This window comes from Trifolium pratense, linkage group LG5 (assembly GCF_020283565.1).
Source record: "Trifolium pratense cultivar HEN17-A07 linkage group LG5, ARS_RC_1.1, whole genome shotgun sequence".
NCBI lineage: Eukaryota > Viridiplantae > Streptophyta > Magnoliopsida > Fabales > Fabaceae > Trifolium > Trifolium pratense.
This window is the reverse complement of record NC_060063.1, coordinates 17589925-17607953: the sequence shown is the minus strand read 5'-3', so window position 1 is coordinate 17607953 and position 18029 is coordinate 17589925. Positions and strand designations below refer to the sequence as shown.

The 18029-nt window shown below is 36.0% G+C and overlaps 3 protein-coding genes across 3 annotated transcripts; all 3 read right to left on the bottom strand.

Annotated features, from left to right (window-relative positions):
• Window positions 1-2830: 2830 nt before the first annotated feature.
• Window positions 2831-4072, bottom strand: LOC123886152. Its single transcript, XM_045935488.1, has one exon. It carries the CDS (start codon window positions 4070-4072, stop codon window positions 2831-2833), a length of 1242 nt encoding a protein of 413 aa, XP_045791444.1.
• A 2234-nt stretch (window positions 4073-6306) lies between these two features.
• On the bottom strand, window positions 6307-6852 carry LOC123886151. Its single transcript, XM_045935487.1, has one exon. The coding sequence runs from the start codon at window positions 6850-6852 to the stop codon at window positions 6307-6309; it is 546 nt and encodes a 181-aa protein (XP_045791443.1).
• Window positions 6853-12273: 5421 nt separating this feature from the next.
• LOC123886149 lies at window positions 12274-14484 on the bottom strand. The gene is made up of 3 exons (XM_045935486.1): window positions 13281-14484; window positions 12871-13193; window positions 12274-12693 (listed from the first exon to the last, which is right to left on the bottom strand). The coding sequence occupies exons 1-3, from the start codon at window positions 14482-14484 to the stop codon at window positions 12274-12276; spliced, it is 1947 nt and encodes a 648-aa protein (XP_045791442.1).
• Window positions 14485-18029: the final 3545 nt, after the last annotated feature.

Sequence of the window (18029 nt, the reverse complement as noted above, 5' to 3'; positions counted from 1 at the left end):
GCACTTCCAAGGGATTTCACTATAATCACACAAGATTACACCTGCTCAAGCACACAAGCAAGAGACTTCACAACAATGCTCAAGCACACAAGCTTAAGACTTCACACTTAAGCACACAAGCTTAAGTTTCCTCAAGTAATAGTAAAGTATATGAAAGTATACAGATGCTCTTAGAAGAACCTAAAGAGAGCAAATACAAAGATTACAGAGTATTTGACTAAAGTGCAAAAACACTTGATAAGAGGTTCAGAGCTTGTATACACAGAATTCAGAGTTTGTTCAGCGCACGTTCAATCCTTAATAATTGTTATATTTTAATGCAACTGATCCTTCTAGTATATATACCACCAGAAAAGAGTCGTTGCAAAAAGATTCGTTGGAGTTGATAATCTTTTGTCTTCAAGCAGTCTGTCTTGATGCAGTTTGTTTGTATCTAAACTGAGTAAGAGTTTCAGATACTTTGACTACTGCAGAGTAGACTTTCCTTATTCAGCTAACAAGTCTGAAGACCCACGTTCTCAAGTGAGGACAGACAAAACGAGAGTAGCTGAACTGATCAGGCTTGAAAGGTCCTTTTCTTCATTGGTAGAAGAGTTGACTTGCAAAGGGAATCTTCACAGCTTTCAAAAATATCTTCAGAGGTTGATGAAGCTTTAGTCACTCAAGAAGTTCTGAAGACTTCATCATCTGAAGGTTGTAACTTCTGAAGTCCAACATCTTCTGAGCGCTTGTGATCTTCTGAATTCACATCCTCTGAGCTTCACTCAGAGCTTATCTGATGCTTATATCTGCGCACTTAAAATAAATTTTTAGTCCTTCCAATTGTTTATTAATACTTTGTTATCATCAAAACCTTTATAGATTTAGGGGCTAACATTTTTAAATCAATTTTGTTCCAACACTGATATCTTATCTCCGCTCCTCTAAGGGTTCTACTTACAAAGTATATAGGCTTCTCTTCGCCCTCTACTTCTTGAACTAAAGCTGAACTTAAGGCTCTATCAGAAACTGCAAGATAAAGGTAAAGGGTATTGTCTGGTAATGGGCGCGTCAAGATGGGCGGAGATGCTAAGAATTCCTTTAGTTGTTTGAAGGCTTCTTCGCATTCGGGCGTCCATGAGAACATTTCGTTTTTCTTAAGAGATGCGAAGAAGTGAAAACCTTTCTCGCCCGCGCATGATAGGAATCTGGACAACGCCGCTATTCTGCCTGTCAAAGTTTGGACCTCTTTCACGGAAGTAGGGCTTCTCATGTCTATGATGGCTTGACATTTTTCAGGGTTGGCCTCTATTCCCCTGTTGGTGAGCATGAAACCTAGGAACTTTCCTGCTTGCACTCCGAAAGAACATTTTGCTGGGTTTAACCTCATGTTGTATTTCCTTACCAAACCCAGGATGTCCAGAAGATCTTCGTCATGCTGGTTTTCTTCGGAAGTTTTCACTACCATTTCATCAATGTACACTTCCAGGTTCTTTCCTATTTGTTCGGAGAATACCCTGTCCATCAGCCTTTGATATGTTGCCCCCGCATTCTTCAGCCCAAAGGGCATAACGTTGTAAAAATAATTGCAGGTGTTAGACATAAAGGCTGTATGGCGGGCGTCGGTGGGGTTCATCTTTATTTGATTATACCCGGAGTAGGCGTCCATGAAGCTTAACATCTTGCATCCTGAAGCGCCGTCTATCAACCTATCTATGTTGGGCAAAGGATATGGGTCTTTGGGACATGCCTTATTTAGATCCGTAAAATCTACGCACATCCTCCACTTTCCGTTGGCCTTTTTCACCATGACGACATTTGCTAACCATGAAGGGTATTTTATTTCCTCAATGAATCCAGCCTCTTTTAGCTTCTCTACTTCCTCTGCTATTGCAACTCGCCTTTCTTCTCCAACCTTTCTTTTTCTTTGAGAGATTGGTTTAATGCTGGGCGATATCGATAGCTTGTGGGTGATCACCCCTTCATCTATCCCTGGCATGTCTGAAGGCTTCCACGCAAATAGATCAGCGTTATCTTTCAGGATTTTAATGATTTTTCCTCTCTCTTGGTGGGATAACGCCGTCCCTAAACTGGTTGTCTGGTGTGGGTGCTCGCCGATTTGGACTTGCTCCAGGTCTTCTATAGGGCTCACTCTCCTGTCTTGAAATTCTTCTCTGGGATCCATATCTGAATTTTCAATGATGTTTATACCACCCGGAACTGTGGCTTGTCTTCCTCCGGATACTCCACTTGAATTGGAGGTTCTATGTCTTATCTTTAGACTGGACTCGTAACACTTTTTGGCGAGTATTTGATCGCCTCTAACTGTTCCTACTTCTCCATTATCTAGAGGGTATTTAATCGCTAGGTATAGGGTGGACATGGCCGCACCCAAGGTGTTGAAAGCAGATCTTCCTATGATAATGTTGTAGGAGGTGAATGGATTTTTGACTACCAAATATCGCACTTTGATGGTTTTGGCGTTACTCCCCTCTCCAAAGGTAGTGAGTAATGAGGCGTAGCCCATTACGTCTACCTGCTCCCCGGAAAACCCAACTAAAGCTCTCGCATATGGCTGCAATTGCTCCTCCGCTAATTGCATGGCCTTGAAGGCTTCCCAGTACATAATATCTGCTGAGCTTCCTGAGTCAATCAGTACTCTCTTTACGTCGCAGTTCAGGATTTGGACTTGTATTACCAGAGGGTCATCATCATGAGGTGCCACCTCCAGTCCATCCTTTGCCGTGAATGCCAAATCCGGGACGGCGAGTGGTTGTGGTTATCGCACGAGGTATATCTCTGAGATTGCGCGGCGCACATATCGTTTCCTCGCCGAGCTTGACTCACCTCCTCATGAGAATCCCCCCGCTATTGTATTCACAGAGATCCTTTCTTTTGGAGGTTCTTTACCTAACCCAGGAATATTTCGTGGTTCTTGCCTGGGGATTTTGGGCACGACGACTCGGCCTTGTGCTGCGTCATCAATGAACTTCCGGAGGTGGCCGCTTTTGATCAGCTCCTCGATCAAATCTCTTAGGCGGAAACACTTCTCCGTAGAATGACCTCTGCATCTGTGGTAGGAGCACCAAGCGTTGTCGTCGAGCCCCATGGGGATATTGTTGGTTCTTTTGGCGGGGAGGTTTGCCAAACCACTGGCAAGAATTTCGTTTAACACGTAAGCCTTAGAAGTATTTAATGGCGTAAACTCTTCATTGGCGGGATGGTTCCTGAACTCTCTCCTTGATGGTTGAATGTAGGGCTTACCATGGCGCCTTTGCCATGAGTCTCCTTGATGGCCTCCAGTCCTTTGTCGCTGGTGTTCTGGCGCTTTAGTAGCACGGCCCACATATTCCTTCTCCTTGGCATCTCTTTGCCTTTTCTCGGCGTTGCTCTCTTCGCCCTTTATGTAACACTCCGCTCTCTTGTTTACCTCCTGCATTGATGAGGCTGGTTTTTGGGCTAAGGATTCGTTGAAATGCCCTGCTCTCAGTCCATTGTGGAAAGCCGCCATGAACATCTCTTGGTTTGGATTTGAAACCTTAATGGTGGCCTCGCTAAATCTGGCGAGAAAGCTGCGTAACGATTCGCTGTGGTTTTGGCGAATGGAAAAAAGGCTAGTTGACGTGACTTTCACATGTTTCGATCCGGCGAATTGGTGGATGAACTTTTTGTGAAAATCAGCATAACTTTCTATTGAATTCCTTGGAAGGTTCATGTACCAACGCAAGGCTACATCCTTGAAGGTACCAGCTAGTAATTTACATTTTAGATGCTCCGGAGCGTTGATTATGGCAGTTTGTGTTCCTATTGCCATTAAATGCTCCCGAGGGTCAGTTTTTCCGTCAAAAGTAGGAAGGTGAGGAACCTTTATTGCTTCCAAGACTTGGGTATCCCATAAGTGCTGTGCCAAAGGCTGTACGTCCATGACGCTCTCTCCTTCCTCTTCCTCTGAAATCATTTTCGCTTTTTCTTTCTCATGTGTTCTTTCGGCCTCAATGGCCGCAATCTGGGTCTGTAAGCGCCGTATTTCCACGACGGCGGCTTGCAAGGTGTTAACACTAGAATTATCGTTATTTCCGTGTTCTCCAGCCATGCGGAGATGTTTAATTTCTGTCTAGTTCGATGTGATAGGCTGGGATCAAATGTTTTTACCGCAGCCCCACGGTGGGCGCCAAAATGTTCTGGTAAAAACTCAAAGGGGTTGTATTATTGATTAAATGGTGTGATTACACTTGGTTCAATCCCAACAACCCTGAGAGTTTTATAAATCAGAAGATCTCTCCCTTTACAAATGAAAGTATGAAGCTATTTATAGACTGCTTAGTCTTCTTCTCCAAGCTAAGATTCCTAGAAATCCGGTCCTCAAGGTCTTCTTCGGTGATGCAGCGTGAAAGTAGGGATGACAAACTTGGTCTTCAAGCTATGGCGGTTATGAGAAGTTGATTTCTTCCTTCTCAAGTCAATCAGTTAACACTGGGAAGAAGAAGATATTTATACGACACGGGATTACCCTTCTGGGCGTTGCCACGCTGTTTTTAGCCACGCCTTGGCCACTTGTCGCCTAATGGATATTTAGGGTTTTGCTTGATTTGGGCCTATCCTATGTTTTTATATTAATTGGGCTTACTGGATATGTCCTTAAGCCCATTGCCCAGTCCAGGTACATATCACTATGTATTTTTTTTTATTAGAAAAACCACGCTAAGGTAAACCATAATTAATAAAATAATAAAATGAAATAGAAAAATAATCTATGAAGTCAATTACTTCATTCCTTTTATATTTCAGACAATGACACATTTTTCTCTACGTGATAAGTATGAAGTTTAAGAATAATTTTTTTTTAAGCATATCAATTTCTCAATTCCACATTTTTCCAATTCATTCTATAGTATAGTCATTCGAGGAGTTTCTATTATTTTATCAGTATATTTGTTAAATATCACATGAAAAATTAGACAAATAAAAAATAATGAGTAAAAAAATAGAGTACAACATTTATTTATAAATAATAGTAATAAAACATTTATAAGCATGATTTAAATCCAATAAAAAATAATACGAACAACAATTATTTTTTAATAAGTAAACATATGATTAAAAAAAATGACAATAAAATATAAAAAATATAAATAAATACTTAAAACTCTAACATCAATTGATAATACTTAATCCTAATTTGAATAACAAACAATGTTGTTCTTCCGTATATGGACCTGCAAATAAAGAATTATAACTCAAAATTAGTACAATTTTCTGATTATAGAATTAAACTTGAATATTTTATCCACTCCTCTGTTCCCAATCCACATGTCATCTCTCTCCTTTAGACATTTGTTTTCTTCAGGAGTATTTTATCTCATGTCCCTGTGTGAAAAAATTTCACATTTGAGAAGCAAAATGGGGCGATTTTAATTTTAATATTATTTAATTAAAAGTAATGAACAATATAATTGTTTGTCATTTGCTTGACACAAAAAAAAAATTATATAATTTTTTTAAGCATATCTCATTTGTTAATGTTCAAATTTTAAAAAATGTATCTATTTGTTTTTATTATTATATTTGTTTATTTTACAGTGATGTATGGAGAATAAAAATAAAGTAATACATGATATTATTGCTTTTAATTCTTTTTTTTTATATATAAAATCATTGTCACTTTCCCTGCTTTCAATTGATATCATATTTTTTATATAATAAAATCTACAAATGTATGTCTCACCCCGAGTAAGTTATTTTTTGCTTAATACCTCCATGTAGGTTTTTTTTTATCAATACCCCTGTATTTTAATATTTTGTTTGGTACATATCACTATGTATTTTTTTTATTAGAAAAACCAGGTTAAGGTAAACCATAATTAATAAAATAATAAAATGAAATAGAAAAATAATCTATGAAGTCAATTACTTCATTCCTTTTATATTTCAGACAATGACAGCTTTTTCTCTACGTGATAAGTATGAAGTTTAAGAATAATTTTTTTTAAGCATATCAATTTCTCAATTCCACATTTTTCCAATTCATTCTATAGTATAGTCATTCGAGGAATTTCTATGATTTTATCAGTATATTTGTTAAATATCACATGAAAAATTAGACAAATAAAAAAATAATGAGTAAAAAAATAGAGTACAACATTTATTTATAAATAATAGTAAAAAAACATTTATAAGCATGATTTAAATCCAATAAATAATAATACGAACAAAAATTTTTTTGAATCAAAGAAAAATTTTTATTAATTCAAAAAACAAATTTTTACAAGGTGATCACCTGATCCAACCATCTAAACAGGACAACCAAAACCAAGAGAGAAAAAAAAACTAGATAAGCAACTGAGCAATATGCTCCCTAAGCTTAGGACTTCTCCAGCCTCTATACACTATAGTATTGATAATCTCTTCCTCTATTTTTGTATTATGTACTCTATTGCCAAAGCAAACATCGTTCCTATAATTCCATAAGTAGTAAATTGTTTCGGCAGCTGCACTTTTTAGAAGTTGAGCCCTCCACCCTTTCCCTTTACTAAGTCTTGTGATCCACCTCAATTCATCATTCCATTCCTTAGGGATATGATCTATCTGCAGCCATCTAAGGACCCTTTGCCAAATAACCTTCAGCTCGTCGCAACCAAAGAACAAGTGATTAATAGTTTCCTCCCGGTGACAGAAGCAACAATGCACATCAACTGTCAAACCGAATTTATGAAGCCTATCTTTTGTCGCCAATCTGCAATGACATGCCAGCCAGAAAATAAACAAAGCTCTAGGACGAGCCATGTTCTGAAACAGAGTTTGTCTCCAATATACAATAGGATATTCCTCCTTCAATAAAAGATAAACTTTCTTTTGGACAGTCTTACCCGTCATGTTGATCCAACCTGGTATCTGTAGGAGAGACTCCCTTTGTTTAAGGATTGCCTTAAGAATCCAAGAACATGTCTGTTTCACGGGCATATTCATCAATTCGTCCTGTTTAATATAATAGCTATGGATCCAACGAATCCACAAGCTGTCAGCCTTCTTATTTATGTTCCACAGTAACCTGGTCAAATTAGCTCGGTTCCATTCATTAAGAGAGATCAGATTTAGGCCACCTTGGGTTTTTGGAGCACAAACATGCTCCCAGGCCACAGGAGATTTCCTAGTGATAGCAGCCCCACCGGACCACAGGAAAGAGCGACAAATAGCATTAATACGAACAAAAATTCTTTTTTAATAAGTAAACATATGATTAAAAAAAATGACAATAAAATATAAAAAATATAAATAAATACTTAAAACTCTAACATCAATTGATAATACTTAATCATAATTTGAATAACAAACAATGTTGTTCTTCCGTATATGGACCTGCAAATAAAGAATTATAACTCAAAATTAGTACAATTTTCTGATTATAGAATTAAACTTGAATATTTTATCCACTCCTCTGTTCCCAATCCACAAGTCATCTCTCTCCTTTAGACATTTGTTTTCTTTAGGAGTATTTTATCTCATGTCCCTGTGTGAAAAAATTTCACATTTGTGAAGCGAAATGGGGCGATTTTAATTTTAATATTATTTATTTAAAAGTAATGAACAGTATAATTGTTTGTCATTTGCTTGACACAAAAAAAAATTATATAATTTTTTTAAGCATATCTCATTTGTTAATGTGCAAATTTTAAAAAATGTATCTATTTGTTTTTATTATTATTTGTTTATTTTACAGTGATGTATGGAGAATAAAAATAAAGTAATACATGATATTATTGCTTTTAATTCTTTTTTTTTATATATAAAATCATTGTTACTTTCCCTGCTTTCAATTGATATCATATTTTTTATATAATAAAATCTACAAATGTATGTCTCACCCCGTGTAAGTTATTTTTTGCTTAATACCTCCATGTAGGTTTTTTTTTTTATCAATACCCCTGTATTTTAATATTTTGTTTGGTACATATCACTATGTATTTTTTTTTTATTAAAAAAACCACGTTAAGGTAAACCATAATTAATAAAATAATAAAATGAAATAGAAAAATAATCTATGAAGTCAATTACTTCATTCCTTTTATATTTCAGACAATGACACCTTTTTCTCTACGTGATAAGTATGAAGTTTAAGAATAATTTTTTTTTAAGCATATCAATTTCTCAATTCCACATTTTTCCAATTCATTCTATAGTTTAGTCATTCGAGGAGTTTGTATTATTTTATCAGTATATTTGTTAAATATCACATGAAAAATTAGACAAATAAAAAAATAATGAGTAAAAAAATAGAGTACAACATTTATTTATAAATAATAGTAAAAAAACATTTATAAGCATGATTTAAATCCAATAAAAAATAATACGAACAACAATTCTTTTTTAATAAGTAAACATATGATTAAAAAAAATGACAATAAAATATAAAAAATATAAATAAATACTTAAAACTCTAACATCAATTGATAATACTTAATCATAATTTGAATAACAAACAATGTTGTTCTTCCGTATATGGACCTGCAAATAAAGAATTATAACTCAAAATTAGTACAATTTTCTGATTATAGAATTAAACTTGAATATTTTATCCACTCCTCTGTTCCCAATCCACATGTCATCTCTCTCCTTTAGACATTTGTTTTCTTCAGAAGTATTTTATCTCATGTCCCTGTGTGAAAAAATTTCACATTTGAGAAGCAAAATTGGGCGATTTTAATTTTAATATTATTTATTTAAAAGTAATGAACAGTATAATTGTTTGTCATTTGCTTGACACAAAAAAAAATTATATAATTTTTTTAAGCATATCTCATTTGTTAATGTGCAAATTTTAAAAAATGTATCTATTTGTTTTTATTATTATTTGTTTATTTTACAGTGATGTATGGAGAATAAAAATAAAGTAATACATGATATTATTGCTTTTAATTCTTTTTTTTATATATAAAATCATTGTTACTTTCCCTGCTTTCAATTGATATCATATTTTTTATATAATAAAATCAACAAATGTATGTCTCACCCCGTGTAAGTTATTTTTTGCTTAATACCTCCATGTAGGTTTTTTTTTTATCAATACCCCTGTATTTTAATATTTTGTTTGGTACATATCACTATGTTTTTTTTTTATTAAAAAAACCACGTTAAGGTAAACCATAATTAATAAAATAATAAAATGAAATAAAAAAATAATCTATGAAGTCAATTACTTCATTCCTTTTATATTTCAGACAATGACACCTTTTTCTCTACGTGATAAGTATGAAGTTTAAGAATAATTTTTTTTTAAGCATATCAATTTCTCAATTCCACATTTTTCCAATTCATTCTATAGTATAGTCATTCGAGGAGTTTGTATTATTTTATCAGTATATTTGTTAAATATCACATGAAAAATTAGACAAATAAAAAAATAATGAGTAAAAAAATAGAGTGCAACATTTATTTATAAATAATAGTAAAAAAACATTTATAAGCATGATTTAAATCCAATAAAAAATAATACGAACAACAATTCTTTTTTAATAAGTAAACATATGATTAAAAAAAATGATAATAAAATATAAAAAATATAAATAAATACTTAAAACTTTAACATCAATTGATAATACTTAATCCTAATTTGAATAACAAACAATGTTGTTCTTCCGTATATGGACCTGCAAATAAAGAATTATAACTCAAAATTAGTACAATTTTCTGATTATAGAATTAAACTTGAATATTTTATCCACTCCTCTGTTCCCAATCCACATGTCATCTCTCTCCATTAGACATTTGTTTTCTTCAGGAGTATTTTATCTCATGTCCCTGTGTGAAAAAATTTCACATTTGAGAAGCAAAATGGCGCGATTTTAATTTTAATATTATTTATTTAAAAGTAATGAACAGTATAATTGTTTGTCATTTGCTTGACACAAAAAAAAATTATATAATTTTTTTAAGCATATCTCATTTGTTAATGTGCAAATTTTAAAAAATGTATCTATTTGTTTTTATTATTATTTGTTTATTTTACAGTGATGTATGGAGAATAAAAATAAAGTAATACATGATATTATTGCTTTTAATTCTTTATTTTTATATATAAAATCATTGTTACTTTCCCTGCTTTCAATTGATATCATATTTTTTATATAATAAAATCTACAAATGTATGTCTCACCCCGTGTAAGTTATTTTTTGCTTAATACCTCCATGTAGGTTTTTTTTTTATCAATACCCCTGTATTTTAATATTTTGTTTGGTACATATCACTATGTATTTTTTTTTATTAAAAAAACCACGTTAAGGTAAACCATAATTAATAAAATAATAAAATGAAATAGAAAAATAATCTATGAAGTCAATTACTTCATTCCTTTTATATTTCAGACAATGACACATTTTTCTTTACGTGATAAGTATGAAGTTTAAGAATAATTTTTTTTAAGCATATCAATTTCTCAATTCCACATTTTTCCAATTCATTCTATAGTATAGTCATTCGAGGAGTTTCTATTATTTTATCAGTATATTTGTTAAATATCACATGAAAAATTAGACAAATAAAAAAATAATGAGTAAAAAAATAGAGTACAACATTTATTTATAAATTGAAATTCTGGCACACTAGTGTTAAGATGTTGTACTCAACGCTTCACCACTATAATACACTTTTAATGCGTGAATCAATGATCCAACATCCAATCGCGCATACACAAGGAATAATAAACTAAACAAACTGAAAGTAAATCAACACAGTAATTTGTTAACCCAGTTCAGCATAAGCCTACTCTGGGGGATACCAATCCAGGAGTGAATCCACTATGATAGTATTAGTTTGAAGCCCTCAATAAACCTCCCGTTTATGACTTATCACCTAATCACCACCCGTGCTATATTCTACCTAAGACACACCTAGGTATGAGAACCTCCGCTCACCTCCTCTTGACCACAGCCACTGTGATCGTACAATTCTAGATTTAATAGGTGAAGACACACTTCATAAAACACTCACACCACTTCCGTGCTTAAAAGCTTTGGAATGGTATACACACACTATCTCCTTGCTTAGAAGCTCCAGAGATATTACAATGCACAGACACACAGTTCCTAGTCTAGTGGAAAATCAACACAAGACTTAGAACACAATAGACACAATACTAAAACCTAAACTCACGCTTTGTAAGACTCAAATCTGGTTTCAGTGACTTGAACAATGGTGTCAACATTCTTTAAATAACCTTCACTAGCTCAGGCTAGGTCTTCAATTAGGCTTCAATAGCACAGCTTGATTAAAGGTTCCTTCAAGGAATAATCTTCAATTAAAATGTTTTGTTTCCTTAACTTGAAGATCTGATTAGCAAACAAAACTTGATCACGAGATCCATTATTAATTATACGTGACAGCGCTCCTTATCACAAACGAACATTTATTATGGATTCCATATTTAGAACTTAGGCGCGAGATCTCAACATACATAGGCCCGGCCTACTGGATGTGGTATCCAATGTTGAAGCATTGTACCGAACATCTTGCTTATACTGGATGATGGAAGCATGTAGTTCCACATCAGGACGGATCACATGTTTTAGCAAAATGAGGCCAACCATACAACACCAACAATCTCCCCCTTTGGCAATTTTTGGCTAAAACATTCTAAGATTATTTCAACCGTTCTAGAGAGATACACAAGCTACCTTTTCTTCAACTCAACATAGGCACACAGTCATGAAGTAAAGTAGAACATTTTGACATGCTTGTTTTAATAACCCCTCATATAAAAATAGCATATTTAATATGTATCAAATTAGAACTTCAGAGGCATGCAACAGCGGAAGGATAAGCACAAGTAGCCTCACAGGAATTTGCCAATAGAGAGTATAAGATTCTCATAAAAGAAACACTGGGGAAAAATAAATTCCCTCAAAGCTGAGAAAAATAAATTCTCAGGAACAGATGATGCTTCAACATGCAGTAGCACATTGTGTGCTAAGCAGAAAAAATATTGCTCCCCCTCAAAAGTAGAATCGAGTACCAAGTTCATCTTACTCCCCCTTAATTCATGCATAGGATTATTCAGATGATCCAGCATCTGATGGCACATCATAGCTCAGCATCTATTATGGCATACAATAACTACTCCCCCTTTTTAGCCACAAAATAGACAAAATGGGAACTGCATAAAATAATATCCAAAAGCAGTGCAGATAGTAGCAGAACAGGAAGTGCAGACAAAATATTACAGACCATGCACACTAGGTGCTAAATTCAGGGCTCAGCCCACAGACATGCAAAACAAAAATCCAAATAAAGAAACATCAGAATTACACAGAAGCACTTGGGGAGGAATCACTTTCTTCTCCTTCAGCATCTGAGTCAGCTTCTTCTTCACCACTAGTACCATCATCACCTGCATCAGCTGCTTCAGCTGCAGCCTCTTCAACCCTGAGAGCATGTATCATCCTTTCAAACTGCAACTTCTTTTCATCTAGCTCCTTACAGTTTGCTTCCAGCACAGCAATCATCTCCTTCCTTGTCATAGGAGTATCAGCAGCAGCATTTGATGGTCCAACAATATCTGGAGCATGCTGTTTACTGTACAGCTTCTGATGAATGGCCAGAGGAGTTGCCCTTTTCTTAGCAGACTCACCCTCATGCCTTATATTAGGATGTTGGGACAAGATGATGTCACAGATCAAAGTTGGAAATGCAATGGGTTGCTTGGTGACAGAGGTCTTAGCATGCTGCACAACTTGATTGAAAATATATAGACCAGCATTAAATTTTGTACCAGTACCAATCATATAAATGAGCTTACCCAGATTTGTTGCAATGTCAGATGCATGTGTAGTAGGAACCTAGTTGACAGATGCAATACGATTCAAGATGGCATACTTTTGGGTTAGCTTGACTGCAGGTACCTTCTCCTTCTTGGGCCAGGTTTTCACCTTTTCAGCTGTGATAGTTTTGCAGACCACATTGTCAGATACCTCTATGTCAGGGTGAGGATCATCAGCATTACCCAGCACCTTGTTGATCACACTTGGAGAGAATGTCACACATTTTCCTCGAACATATACCTTCTGATATTCTTTGTCCAAGGGATTGTCACAACCTATAGGAATGTTGACAACAAACTCCCTAACCAGCTTCTCATAGCAAGAGCCTAAGCCCCACACAGTTTTGATCAATCCAGCATCATTGATCAAACTCACAATCTCTTCACATTCCAGAATATCTTTGCCTAGTTCCCTTTCCAGAGCCAATCTTCTTTTGCAAATGATTCCCCATCGTTGAGCATAAGATGGAAGATGAAATGAAACATTGTCACAAAGGAAGTCTTCAGTGTCAGGAGCAGCAGATTGAGGCATGACCTTCTTAGCAGACATAGCCTTCTTAGCACGAGGCTTGATGCTTGAGTCATCTTTTACAGCTTCAAAATCAGAGTCACTTGATGGTGCACTCTTCCTTTTCAGCACACCCTTTTTCTTTTCAGGAGGAGGTATAGGCTTGCTCCATCCTTTCTTAGGACCATACTTGACAGGCTTCAGAGTAGTGTCCTTTTTTTTCTTGATGACAACAGGGGTAGTGGTAACAGCAGGTGCAGGTGTAGTGGTCCTGCTTCTCAGTCTTCTTCCAATTCCATTCTGAGTAGGTGGAGATTGCAGATCTTCTTCAGAGGGGACTTCATCAACATCCACTATGTCCTGTTCTTCATTGGTGGTTTTCTCAGAATCCTCACCAGCTTCATTTTCTGGCTCAGAATCAGCCACATGTTCAGGAGTACTTTCTTTGTTTACTTCCTCTTCAGTGGAAGCTTCAGAATTAGATCCACTGCCAAACGACCCAGTGGCAGTGTTAGCATGTGGGCTAGAAACTCCTTTGGATGCTTCAACATCCTTCTCAGCATCAATTGGTATAAAGGGTGGCTCAACATCGGTTGGCGCATCGGTTACAACAACCTTTTCTTGAGGTTTTTCAGCAACATCAGTTATGACATTCGTGGGTACTGTCATATTCTCAGGAACACTAGGATTATTGCTCACAAAAACATTCTCAGCAATATTTTGGGTTTTTCCTAGGGTTTCAACAGAACTAGGGTTTTCCTTTGCAGAAAGGGTTTCTTGATTCACCTTTTCAGAAACAGGCTTAACACTTTCTTCATTTGCTTTATTAGACGATTCAACATTCGCATTTTTGCCGGAGGCAACATCATGCGATTCCACATTCGCAGTTTCAGAAGGATTCTTACTCAAGTATAGATCAGACATGCTCAAACCCCTTTTTACGGGAGATTGGGGTTTCTTCTTCTTAGACTTAACAGTATCAGACTTAATAGAAATTGAAGGAGACGATTCACTTACTTTCTTAGTGGATTTTGCAGATTTCTTCTTCTTAGAACTAGTTGCAGGGATACTTGATATGGGCGTCGCATCGACCACAACAGTTGTTCCTTCCTTCTTAGATTTTGATCTTGTTTTCACTGTATCAGCAATTTTGTTTTTGATCTGAGCGGAACCAGAAGATTGAGACATTTTCTCAGAAAAATTGTTGAAGTTTTTGATGTTTTTGACGATTTGAGATGATGATTTGAGATTGCAGATCGCAGCAAGTAGTTTAGAGGAAGTTGAAGGTTTTGAAAAGGAATAATGATGATATGAGAGTTGATAGCGTGTAATTGAGAAGTTATGGAAAGTATTTTTTGTCTTTCCTTGATTTACGTGCGCCAATAGTTGAAATTTGGAGAACAAAACGGTTGCGCGCACATAGTGCCTTAACTGCTATAATTCCTCATGTAGGCAAATTCCCAATTTGCCCCTAAGCCTTTCAAATTGATGAGCATCTAAAGCTTTAGTAAAGATATCAGCTACCTGTTCTTCAGTTGCAACATGTTCCAACTTCACAACATTTTCTTCCACTAAATTCCTGATGAAGTGATGACGAATGTCAATATGCTTTGTTCTACTGTGCTGTATAGGATTTTTTGAAATATTTATGGCGCTTAAATTGTCACAGTACAATGTTAGAGCATCCTGTTCAACATTGTATTCCTTAAGCATCTGCTTCATCCACAATAATTGAGAGCAACTACTCCCAGCTGCAATGTACTCAGCCTCTGCAGTGGATAGAGAAACACAGTTTTGTTTCTTGCTAAACCATGAGATAAGATTCTCTCCTAGGTAAAAACATCCACCAGAGGTGCTTTTTCTGTCATCAGCACATCCAGCCCAGTCTGCATCACAATATCCCATCAACCTAGCATTGTTGGTGTGGGAATACATTATCCCATAATCAGAAGTTCCATTGACATACTTCAAAATTCTTTTTACTTGTATAAGATGGCTCATCTTTGGCTCAGCTTGGTACCTTGCACATACACCAACAGCAAAGGTGATGTCAGGTCTGCTTGCTGTGAGGTATAGTAGGCTCCCTATCATACTTCTGTACAGGCTTTGGTCTACATCTACACCTTTCTCATCCTTGGTTAATTTTAGATGTGTGGCAGCAGGTGTTCTTTGTGAGCAGCATTTTCCATGCCAAATTTCTTTATGATATTTTTGGCATACTTGCTTTGCGACACAAATATTGTGTCTTCCATCTGTTTTACCTGTAATCCAAGAAAATAGGTTAGTTCACCTACCAAGCACATCTCAAATTCAGACTGCATCTGTCTCACAAAGTGTTGGACCATCGGTTCCGCCATCCCTCCAAAGACTATGTCATCAACATATATCTGTGCTATCAACAAGTTTCCATTCATTTCTTTGACAAATAAGGTCTTGTCATTTCCACCTTTCTTGTATCCTTGGTTGATCAGGAATTCAGTTAGCCTTTCATACCAAGCCCTTGGTGCTTGTTTCAAGCCATACAAAGCCTTTTTCAGTTTGTAGACATGATCCGGATGATTTGGATCTATGAAACCTTTGGGCTGTTCAACAAACACTTCTTCATGAAGATACCCATTTAGAAAGGCGCTCTTGACATCCATTTGGTAGAGTTTGAGTTTGAGGATGCAAGCTACACCAAGAAGCAGCCTTATGGATTCTAGTCTTGCTACGGGGGCAAAGGTCTCATCAAAGTCAATTCCCTCCACCTGAGTGTAGCCTTGAGCTACCAGTCTTGCCTTATTCCTTGTTACTGTACCCTTCTCATCAGACTTATTCTTGTATATCCATTTAGTACCTATGACATTTACTCCATGTGGTCTTGGAACAAGATCCCAGACTTCATTTCTCTTGAATTGATTCAATTCTTCTTGCATTGCTCCAATCCAGAACTCATCAGTAAAAGCCTCTTTTATGTTTTTAGGCTCAAATTTTGATACAAAACAAGTGTTTGAGATAGCATCAATCTTTCTTCTGGTAGCAATGCCCTGGTCTGGATCACCTATGATTAGATCTTTAGGGTGATTCTTCTGTGTCCTAATAGATGGTGCTTTTGCTGGGGCAGGTACAGAGTCTTGATCAGATTCCTCACCTTTTAATTCAGACTTTTCACTTTGTGTCATCTCATCAGAATTGTCAGGGGATGGTTCAACATCTGTTTCCACATCCTGTGATTGAGTGGATGGTGCATCATCAATCACAACATTGATCGTTTCCATAATGACTTTGGTTTTTGAGTTATAGACCCTGTAGGCTCTGCTATTCAAAGAGTATCCCAGAAATATACCTTCTTCACTTTTAGGATCAAGTTTTCGTCTTGGCTCTCTGTCAGCAAGAATGTAGCATTTACTCCCAAAAATGTGAAAGTGTTTCACAGTTGGCTTTCTTCCCTTCCATAATTCATATAAGGTTGCAGATGTTCCCTTTTTAAGTGTTACACGGTTGTGTATGTAGCATGCTGTACTCATAGCCTCTGCCCAGAATTGATATGGAAGACCCTTGGCATAAAGCATTACCCTAGCAGACTCTTGAATGGTTCTATTCTTTCTCTCTACTACACCATTTTGTTGTGGTGTTATGGGAGCAGAGAATTCATGTTGGATACCTTCTGCTGCACAGAAATCATAGAATTTGCTATTCTCAAATTCCTTTCCATGATCACTTCTGACCCTTATGATGACAGACTCTTTTTCTCTTTGAAGTTGTACACATAAGTTTCTAAATGTTTCAAAACTATCTGATTTTTCTCTAAGGAAGTCTATCCATGTAAATCTAGAGAAATCATCCACCATAACAAAAGCATACCTTTTTCCTCCAAGACTTTCAGTCTGCATAGGTCCCATCAAATCCATATGTAACAATTCAAGTGTTCTGGTAGTAGTTTGATGTTGCAGCCTTGGGTGTGCCACCTTGGTTTGTTTGCCTATCTGACATTCTCCACATATTGTTCCTTCGTCTATCTTTAGCTTGGGCAATCCTCTGATTGCTTCTTCAGCTATGGCCTTTTTCATTCCTCTCAGATGTAGATGACCCAACTTTTGATGCCAGAGTTTGACTTCATCATTTTTGCTTATGAGACAAGTAGACATATAATTTCCTTCTTCAGATACCCACAAGTAACAATTGTCTTTGGACCTTACTCCCTTCATTATCAGTCTTCCTTCTCCATCTGTAACAAGACATTCTGATTGTGTGAAGTTCACCTTCATGCCTTGGTCACACAATTGACTGATGCTAATCAAATTGGCTGTAAGTCCTTTTACTAACAGAACATTGTCTAAGTTTGGTAGCCCATTATCAATTAGGTTCCCAATTCCTTTTATTTCTCCTTTAGCTCCATCTCCAAATGTTACAAAACTTGTGGCATAGGATCTTAGGTTGGCTAGATACCCTTCCACTCCAGTCATGTGTCTAGAGCATCCACTGTCAAAATACCAATCTTGTCTAGATGATGCCCGCAGTGATGTATGAGCTATCAGGCTTACACCATCTTCCTTCTTCTTCCACTCTTTTTTGACATTCACGTTCTCAGCTTTGGGTTCAAGTGATCGTGAATTCTGTGGATAGCCATACAACTTGTAGCAATAAGGTCTGATGTGCCCTTTCCTACCACAATAATGACATCTCCAATTCCTTCTTTTAGTCCTAGATCTTGACCAGTTGTATCGGTGGTGAGGCTGATGTTGAGGCATCGA

Bases quoted from the DNA above. Each gene is read 5' to 3' on its own strand.
- LOC123886151 (XM_045935487.1), bottom strand. From the start codon at position 6,852: ATGACGGGTAAGACTGTCCAAAAGAAAGTTTATCTTTTATTGAAGGAG.
- LOC123886149 (XM_045935486.1), bottom strand. From the start codon at position 14,484: ATGTCTCAATCTTCTGGTTCCGCTCAGATCAAAAACAAAATTGCTGAT. The intron at 13,194-13,280 runs GTGACAATGTTT...AAAGGGAACTAG, and splicing joins TGACACTGAAGACTTCCTTT to GCAAAGATATTCTGGAATGT. The intron at 12,694-12,870 runs GTACCTGCAGTC...CAAGTTGTGCAG, and splicing joins CCTGGCCCAAGAAGGAGAAG to CATGCTAAGACCTCTGTCAC.
- LOC123886152 (XM_045935488.1), bottom strand. From the start codon at position 4,072: ATGGCTGGAGAACACGGAAATAACGATAATTCTAGTGTTAACACCTTG.